The following is a 10000-nucleotide window of genomic DNA, read 5'->3' on the forward strand; positions in this document are numbered from 1 at the left end:
CTGTTATGTTTCTTATCCATTATATTTGTTTGACATCTGATGGGCAAATTGCAGGCTGCTCTCAGGGTGTGTGTGTGTGTGTGTGTGTGTGTGTGTGTGTGTGTGTATCTGTGTATGTGTGTGTAGGTGTGTGTGTGTGTTTGTTTGTATGTATCTGTGTATGTGTGTGTGTCTGTGAGGGTGGTGCGAGTGTGTGTGTCTGTGGAGTGTGTGTGTGTGTGTGTGTATGTGTGTGTGTGTGGGCAGAGGTGTCTGTATGTGTGTGTTTGTGTGTCTGTGTGTGTGTGTTTTTGTGTGTGTGATTGTGTATGCCTGTGGTGTGTGTGTGTGTGTGTGTGTGTGTGTATGTGTGTGTGTCTGTGGAGTGTGTCTGTGGTGTGTGTGTGTCTTTGTGTGTGTGTGTGTGTGTGTGTGTGTGTGTGTGTGTGTGTGTGTGTCTGTGTGGAGGGGGGGTGTTTATATGTGTGTGTGTGTGTGTGTGTGTGTGTGTGTGTGGAGGGGGGGTGTTTATATGTGTATATGTGTGTGTCTGTGTGTGTCTGTGTGTGTGTGTGCGTGTGGGGTGTGTGTGTGTGTGTGTGTGTGTGTGTGTGTGTGTGTGTGTGTGTGTGTGTGTGTGTGTGTGTGTGTGTGTGTTAAAATGAAGGCCAGATAAATGTATAGCTCATCAGAGGAATAGTGTTCTGACAGAGGAGAGAAAGTTAACATTTTCTATATCAGCACGTGATAACAGCGACTCCTAGAGCTTTAAAAAATAAAACGAGTAAAACATATTAGTAAAAATATTAACTCTAGCGCCCCCTTCTGTCTACAAATGAAAAAACAGCTATTAAATGTCTCACTGACGTAAAAAAAACAGTAAATCATTCAACAGTAATTTAACTCAAACATTACAAAAATATTCGTCAACTTCAGCTGGGATTTGAAAGTAAAATAATACGAATTTTATAATAATCACGTCTCTGTCTGTCCTTGTCACTCTGCGCATGCGTATAATAACAGAGCTGTTTTTTTTAACCACCCGCAATCCGAAAAAGCCACGCCTCCTTCTCCTGCTTCCTGACTTCTGATTGGACAGTGCGATCCCGCTTTCCTGGTGAGGAATGGTTGATCCAATCACAATCTGTTTAAAAACATAGCCGCCATATTGAACTGAGTCAAACAGGTTAAAGGAGCCGCCATTTTAGTGAGGTGAACTTTCTCACTGCTTTGTATTGTATGTGTCATAATAATCACTGTTTCCAGATGAGATTATGACATTATGTATGTTATCACTTTATATTTAATTGTTAAAAAGTTCTTAGATCTTATTCAAAATATTTGTTGGTGTTTTCAAAACTAGCACATTAAGTTTTGTTGACGTATTTATTTGTCATAAAGAATTTTCACTGTACTTTGGACTTATTTCTTTGTAAATATTTGTAATTCTACATCATTTTAATTATTGACGATGTTTTATTTCCAAAAATAAAAAAATAAAATAAACAATCTTTAATACGGTTATTGTGATTTAGAAAAGTGATTTAGTAGAGTTAAATTTTATTATCATTTATGTCCAACTTTATTTATAACCGAATGTCCGTTTTCAGAAATTAGGCCTAATCTCAACAGTGTACATGTTTATTTAGATTAATATTTAAATATTTAGAATAATGTTTTTCTACAGGAATTTAAGTACTTGGGGTCAACAGTCCAGAGTAATGGAGAGAGTGGGAAAGAGGGAAAGAAGTGTGTGCAGGCAGGTTGGAGTGGGTGGAGAAAGGTGTCAGGAGGTCTGTGTGATAGGAAAATGTCAGTGAGAATCATGGGGAAGGTGTACAGGACGGTGGTGAGACCGGCCATGCTGTACGGTTTAGAGACAGTGTAACTGAAGAAGAGACAGGAGTCAGAGCTAGAGGTAGCCGAGCTGAAGATTTTGAGGTTCTCTTTGGGAGTGAGAAGATTGGACAGGATTAGGTAACGAGTACATCAGAGGGACAGCTCATGTTGGACGTTTGGGAGACAAAGTTTAAGATGGAGGCCAGATTAAGATGGTTTGGACATGTTCAGAGGAGGGAGAGTGAGTATATCGGTAGGAGCTGCCAGGCAGGAGGCAAAGAAGAAGCGAAAGAGGAGGTATATGGATGTAATTAATGAGGATATGAAGCTAGTGGGTGCAAGTGTTGAGGATGCAGGAGATAGGGATAGGTGGAGAGAGATGATTCGCTGTGGCGACCCCTGAAGGGAAAAGCCGAAAGAAGAAGAAGAGTAATGTTTTTCTACTGTCAAGAGACAGGCAGTTTATGTTGCACTACAGGAACACAATGAATAACAGAGGATGAACCTGAGGAATTTCTTTAATGCATTGAATTATCCATTCCCGAGCTCCAGGTTTTCCCCATCTGGATGAAAGTAACCCATAAAGCTTTTGGCTTTAAACTTTCACCTTATACAACATCTGTGATAAGTTAAGATCTCTGTGAAAGCAGAGCACACACCAGCAGCCACCGTGACTTTTCTACTGACTCGTAACCTCAAAGATCAAAGAAGAATGATTTTTTGACCGATGGTTACAACAATGTGTTGTCCTTCATGTCGTTCGTGTTCGAAGGCAGCATCAAATTATATATATATATATATATATATATATATATATATATATATATATATATATATATATATATATAGTCATTTTGATCATTCAAGCCCACCACTGATTCCTTGAAGATAAAAAAATCTAATATATACACAAACAATTTTTTTTAATGGATGTACAATATATTATTTGCATCATCAACAACAAAACAGCCCACGTTTCATTCTATAATTAGCTTAATGGACCCTTCCAATATGGCGGATGCATTGACGTGTTGCTGTATGCTAAGAGACGCGGCTAATGCGGCGTTCACCTTGCTGTAGCCAATCCTAGTGGAGGAGACGGAAACCTGTCGGAAAACGGGTGTGGGGAAAAAATAAGACAGGCGCAGGGAGAATTGGTGGGAGTTCGCTGTGTAATGGCGGCCTCGGTGTTGCTGACTGCGGAAAGCACCGTGCCTGGATTCGCTGTCGGTGCTAGTAGCGGTGCGTCAGGGAGCTCCGGGAACGGACTAACCGTGCCGGGACCGGCGAGTTGGAACCGTTCCTTGGACCGGGCGTTCGAAGAAGCCGCGGCCACCGGCGGCCTGAACCTGAGCGGCAGGAAGCTGAAGGAGTTCCCGAGGAGCGCCGCTAATCACGACCTGACCGACACCACCAGGGCCGGTACGCACGTTACTGACGTGTTTAACACGTTTTACAGCAGCACAAACAGCTCGCGGTTCTGCGGCAGACACGAAGTTACTCTTTAAACAACTTTACCGTCTTGTTTACACCAGTTCATGTAGTCGAGCTGGGATGCTAATTAGCATTAGCTCCATTCAGGGAGTAAACACGGGTGTGTTCTGGGTTAAACTTTACGTCATGATGGACATAGTTAGCTAAGTAGTTTATGTCCATAACAAACTAACTACCTATATATACACGTATATACCTGACTAACATCCCTCACTTTCACACACACACACACACATATATATATATATATATATATATATATATATATATATATATATATATATATATATATAGTAAAGTTAACTTTTTCCAGGTTTAGTCATAGCTACAACTAGTCGCATTACTAAACCGCTACTAACTAGCTCTCCTGACTAGCATCCCTGACAGGACCTATGTTAGGAATCGTTAGGAATACCTGACTAGCATCTCTCATGCCTGACCCGCATACCCAGCATGCCTGACCAGCGTACCTCAATAGCATGCCTAGCATACCTACCATACCTGACTAGCATCCCTCACTAGCATCCCTCATACCTGACTAACATACCTGACTAACATACCTGACTAAAATACCTCACTAGCATCCCTCATACCTGACTAACATACCTGACTAACATACCTGACTAAAATACCTCACTAGCATCCCTCACACCTGACTAGCATCCCTCACTAGCACACCTGACTAGCATCCCTCACTAGCATCCCTCACTAGCATCCCTCATACCTGACTAGCACACCTGAATAACATACCTGACTAACATACCTGACTAGCACACCTGAATAACATACCTGACTAACATACCTGACTAGCATCCCTCATACCTGACTAACATACCTGACTAGCCCGCTATTTGACACAAAACGCCCATTAGATACTGTACTGGGTGTATTTAGGGTGTATTTACTGATTTAACTTCAGGCTAATAAACAACTGGGTCACACTTATTTAAACTCGAGGCTGTTAAATTGATTAGAAACTTCAAACTTGTGGAGTGTTAAAATAAATCATAGCGTTCTGTTTATATCTCTCTCTGTCTCTCTCTGTCTTTGGGTCTCTCTCTGTGTGTTTATCTCTCTGTCTCTCTCTGTTTCTCTGTCTGTGTCTGTCTCGGTCTCTCTGTGTGTTTATCTCTCTGTCTCTCTCTGTCTGTGGGTCTCTCTCTGTCTCTCTCTCTGTCTCTCTGTCTGTGTGTCTCGGTCTCTCTGTGTGTTTATCTCTCTGTCTCTCTCTCTGTCTGTGTGGGTCTCTCTCTGTGCGTCTCTCGGTCTCTCTCTGTCTGTGGGTCTCTCTCTCTCTGTCTCTCTGTGTGTTTATCTCTCTGTCTCTGTCTGTCTGTGTGGGTCTCTGTCTGTCTGTGTGGGTCTCTGTCTGTCTGTGGGGGTCTCTGTCTGTCTGTGGGGGTCTCTGTCTGTCTGTGGGGGTCTCTGTCTGTCTGTGGGGGTCTCTGACTGTCTGTGGGGGTCTCTGACTGTCTGTGGGGGTCTCTGTCTGTCTTTTTCTTAACTGGTCCCTGTGACTTGCTCTGATGAACTTTTTCCTTGTTGTCGTGTCACGATGCCGTCTTCAGGATTGTCGTCATGACCTGTCATTCAAACCTACTTTGTAATCTAGAAAGTGTGAAATCAAATGTAAACAAATGTTTGTGTGATTTGAAAAGCAGCATTAGTTTGTTCAGTGTTTGAGGACGCAGCGTTACCGCGATGAGGACGTCAGTCGTGTCGAATCGGTTCGACGACTCCGTACCGGCGTCCCTAAGCTTTAAACGTTAACTAAAAGAGAAACGGCGGATGGCGCAATGTGAGAAACCAAACAGACACAGACTTGTTCCTGCACGATTAGCTTGTTGCCCGAGGCACTTCCTCTGAAAATCACATTAACACTGTTACTGTGTTTAAATACAAACCGAGCGTGTCGGATTCGAACAACCGAGAACGTCTTAATGAGGACATCAACGCTCTCAGAGCTACTTTGTCTTGCTAATTGACCCTTTTAGTTACTTTAACGTCTTCCTTAAAGATTTTGTTTTAAACACCCTGAAATTCATTTATAATTAGTTTACCGGATGCACGTAAATGTGTTGCAGGTTTTTTTTTTGAGCTTGTATGCGTAAATGACTTAGATCTCATTAACATAATCAGGAATACGCAAAATAAACCTCAAGAATATTCAGAGTCGTCGTGTTCCCTGTAAAATCTGATGTTCTGACAGAGAAAGAATGAACGATGTCGGTTTGTTTAACGGGTTTCGGTTTGTTTAGCGCTTCTCAAACGTTGCGTTGAGCTCCAGGTTCCACCCACACGTATACGACGACTCGTAGCTTTGCCGTGTTTCTCTCAGCTGAACGTGTGAAAGCTGTGTTACAGAAATATCTGTAAACAGAGTCTGTGTGGAAGATTCTAGATAAAACTATTGACCTTTTTAGTGTTTCATATAGATTATTAGTTTATTAGTTGCAAAGTTTTTTTGATTCAACTGACGTATAAAAGTAGGCGTGGCTAAAGTGGATCGTAACAAATACCTGTTTTAACGCAATCGTGAATTACGGATTACGGTTTTCTTTGTTTAACTTTCTAATAAAACGAACACGGGTTACGTTTTGATCTTTGTGAGAGTCGTTCAGCGGTGAAACCTAAATTATTAATTATTAGCTGTTTGGTTCGTTGTCAGTAGATTTACTTTTATATTAAGTTTATGAAGTCGGTGGAGACTCGTTAGGATCCCTTTAGAATAAATTAGACGACTGACGTTATGACAAACGTTGTATCACGATTTTCCGAACATTTTCTTTTATTTTGTGGAATTATTTATTTATTTATTACTTAACTAAATAAATAAATAAAATAGAAGTAAAAAAAAAAAAAGTAACATTTTATCACAATGTAAGAGATTAAGGACAAAATGTTAGCGTCACATCGGTCGGTTCGTGATCCGCTCGTGTCGCTCGGCTCTGCTTCTAATCAGGCGACACGTAACGTTTGAAGTCTGTCACGTTTCTTCTTTGTGTCGTTATCGACGGTTTCCGATGTGTCACGTCGGCGCTGCAGAAAATTGGACGTGGCTTTGGCGCTGTCGGGGAGAGGAGCGAGGCGCTCCGGGGAAGGCGCGAGGTTTAAAGGAATGTGGAAATTCTTGCGGCGAGCCGTGATTTAAAATAGAGTTGGCTTCTAACTGCAGTGCGTTTGTTTTGGTTTGTAAATTACAGCCTGGCTTCAGTACGACGCTGCGATTGTTTCCACACGAGACGTCCGAGCCTTACGCTAAGAGCCGGAGACTCGAGCGCGCTGTTGATTAAAGGCTGAGAGATACGACGGTATTATATCTGTATCACGATAAACCGCTATTAATGTTTCTGAGACGGTGAAGTTGATAGTAAATGTTTAAAATAAAAAAAATAACACTTTGTATACTTAGTGTTTTTATTTACTTGTTTGTTTGTTTGTTTTTACTTACAAACATGTTAAACTGTATTTTCAGTCCTTTAATATAGTCTCATTTTTGGAATTCAAACTGATAGAAATTTTTCTGCCACATTTATACAAAATTCAGAAACTCGTGTGAGAACGTTGATCAGGTGTGAAGAGTAAAGCGTGTTCCTGACAGCTCATTTGCATAAAGTGCCGCCCCCAAAACTCCATAAAAGGTAACGCTCACGGACAGCAGGGAGCATAAATGAGCGATCAGGGTGAAAAACAGAAGTTGTTGTGATTCACTTCTATGTCAGTCAGTCATCAGTCTCTCTCTCTCTCTCTCTCTCTCTCTCTCTCTCTCTCTCTCTCTCTCTCTCTCTTTCTCTCTCTCACTGGAGAAATTTCAATACAATAAAATGCTCCACCTTTTATCGTGTTTATATAGAGATCACGTGGACTGTCCCCTGTACCCGCCTCTCCATATATTAACCGTTACCATAGAGACATATTCGAACGAGACGATTTTCCATTACGTGCTGTTACGGAAACATGCGGCTGACCAATCAGAGCGGAGAATTTAACACCGCTGCTACATACTTACGCTAAAGAAACAAGCATAGCTTTGTAATATTAACAATTATTATAACATATATACACACACGCGAGCTGTTGCCATAGAAACGCTGACGTATCAGTGTTTAGATATAATATTAACTGTCAGAGTACTGACATGATGCAGTTAAAGAAGAGGAAATAAGTGTCGTTTCATGTCGCCGAGGGGGAAATAAAGCAGAGAGAGGAACAGGGAACAAAACCATGAGGTTCCTCTTGTATTGGTTTGGGTTTGTTTTCCTGCTGCTCGTCACATGAGGGGCATTTTTACATTGTGGCTCAGAAACAACAGCGATGATGAACAGAGAGTATCATAAATCTCTCCAGATGACCACATGACTGCCGTAGGGTGTTTGTGTGTTTGTGTGTTTGTGTGTTTGTGTGTGTGTGTGTGTGTGAGTGTGTGAGTGTTTGAGTGAGTTTTCTACACAAGGTCACTGTTTTTTTTGTTTGTGTTTGTTTTTCCTTTCAGTCCTGAGCTCATGTTTCTTGTTGCGACGTATTCAGGAAAACTGTAAACTTTTGAAAACAATGAAATATAAATATAAAGGAAAGCACACAATAAACACACAATAAGCACACAAATTTCTCACATCACATGAGGTGTTTATACCGTGTTATTTTGTGCTTTGTGTCTTAAATCCCCTCACTGATGCTCCTCGCTGGTAAAGCGTCGGTCAGGGTGTAAAGCGTCGGTCAGGGTGTAAAGCGTCGGTCAGGGTGTAAAGCGTCGGTCAGGGTGTAAAACGATGTGAGCGTAATTTCACACTTCGAGCGGCCAAATGACATTCAAATTCAGTTCAGTAGATGTAAATGTCCTTTGTTTACTGTAACGGATTATTTAAAACAGGACCAGAGACGGTCGAGCCACCGGTCCGTCTACTTCCTGAGCGAGCGGTCAGGATTTCATACTAAAGATTCAGATCTCATGTTAGATCATTTCCCGCTCGAGCTACGAAGCTCCGCCCCCAGATCCGCGGTTCCCCATAGAGTTCACGGTCTATAAAGAGTGTCCAAACGATAACAAGCGTCCCAGACAGGAAGTCCAGCACGTTGCACTGTCCACATACTGTATATTTTCAGGTTGTTTCTCCAAGTTAGGATCGAAGAGCCTTTGTGTTAAAGGGGAGGGTTACGTACACAGGGGGGCGGAGTTTGCGTTTCAGTCGATGGTGATTCTTTGTTGGTGTTTGGTCACCAATATAATGTGCTGCATCAGAGCCATGCTGCTGAATAATGAGCGTGGAAGTCATTTTGTCATTTACGGTCCAGACGTCATGTAGACATTTATCGTATATTGTGTGTATGATTGATTTATAAACTGGGACACAATTATAGCATAAATATTTTTTCTCTCCATTGTTCAGTTTGCATTTGTGTCTGAAACTTCTGATCGAGAAATATCTGGCAACCTTGGAACCGTTAAGCCTTACGAAAACAGACGTGGGGGGAAAACAAAACACATTTCTAATCGTTGTCATCGTGATATCAGACACGTCGTGGACAAACACAACACACCACATCACAGCAAAGGGAAAAAATGACAGAAGCAAAGACGTTTTTAGGAACCGACAGGAGATCATCACGGTGGCGAACGTGCTCTGACGTGGGACGTCTCGGCTTATCGCCGACCTTAGGAATGAAGTTTTGTTTCTTACAGAGAAAGATTAGATTTGGAGTAAGAGCGGGTCCGATCTTGTCGTCCGGCTCGGTCAGACGGCGCAGTCATCTGCACTTCCTGTCCTGCCGGATCTCCACACAGCTGCACGGCTATAAATATAAATACACGCAAGCTGGAAAAGCCATCATAAAATCCACAAAAAAAATGAGCAGTGAAGAAAGAAACGAGTCATTTAATGAGCTCACACACTCTTTCTCTCTCTCTCACACACACACACACACACACACACACACACACGGACCATATAATGTTAATTTCGTCTTTCATTCTCATGATTAAACCTCAATAGACTTTTCTTTGGTGATGTAGGTTTTATAGTAAATAACTGTTGGTAAATTCTGTTACCAATCAGTCCTCTGATCTAAGACCAAGCACCAGGTGAGTGATGGAGAAGGGGGCGGGGCTTCCAGGACATTTCTGTTATATAATATAGTGTCTGTAATAAACCTCACAGGATACCGATGTATCGTCGTATCGCTTTTTTTATCTCCTCTTTTTTTCCTTCTATTCCGGACTTTTCTTTGGAAGGAGAAAGTGTGTGTGTGTGTGTGTGTGTGAGATCAGAGCATTTACCTGAGCTGAGATGAAATATCCCGTGACCGTGCAGGAGATCGTAAATCACAAAGCTTTCTGAACAAAGAGAAAACACGTTACACACCATAACGCAACCCTGATGCTGTCCTGAGCTGAAGAATCCCATCACAAGGGGAAAAAATACTCCATCAAAAACATGTCTGATCAGGAAGGTGGGGGTGTGTGTGTGGGGTGTGTGCGTGTGTGTGTTTCATAAATGTGTTTGAGTTTGAAAGTAAAATGCAGTTCTCTCACACACACGCACACACACACACAGACTCTCATACACACACTCTCACACACACACGCATACGCATTTTAACTCACACACTCGCACTCACACTCTCACACACACACACACTCATACACACTCTCACACAGTCTCTCACACAGTCTCTCACACACACAGACTCA

General features: G+C 42.0%; 1 protein-coding gene across 5 annotated transcripts in view; it reads left to right on the top strand.

Annotated features, from left to right (window-relative positions):
* Positions 1 to 2735: 2735 nt before the first annotated feature.
* The window catches only part of lrch3 (leucine-rich repeats and calponin homology (CH) domain containing 3), a 27847-nt gene continuing 20582 nt past the window's right edge, over positions 2736 to 10000 (top strand). The window contains exon 1 of one of the 5 annotated variants that reach the window (XM_047822497.1): positions 2736 to 3240. In XM_047822497.1, coding sequence (XP_047678453.1) covers positions 2994 to 3240 — 247 coding nt within the window. In that variant the 5' untranslated portion in view covers positions 2736 to 2993. The remainder of the gene's footprint in view (positions 3241 to 10000) is intronic. The other 4 variants (XM_047822498.1, XM_027160293.2, XM_047822499.1 and 1 more) reach the window with 4 other exon arrangements.

The sequence above is a fragment of the Tachysurus fulvidraco genome, chromosome 13 (assembly GCF_022655615.1).
Source record: "Tachysurus fulvidraco isolate hzauxx_2018 chromosome 13, HZAU_PFXX_2.0, whole genome shotgun sequence".
Lineage (NCBI taxonomy): Eukaryota > Metazoa > Chordata > Actinopteri > Siluriformes > Bagridae > Tachysurus > Tachysurus fulvidraco.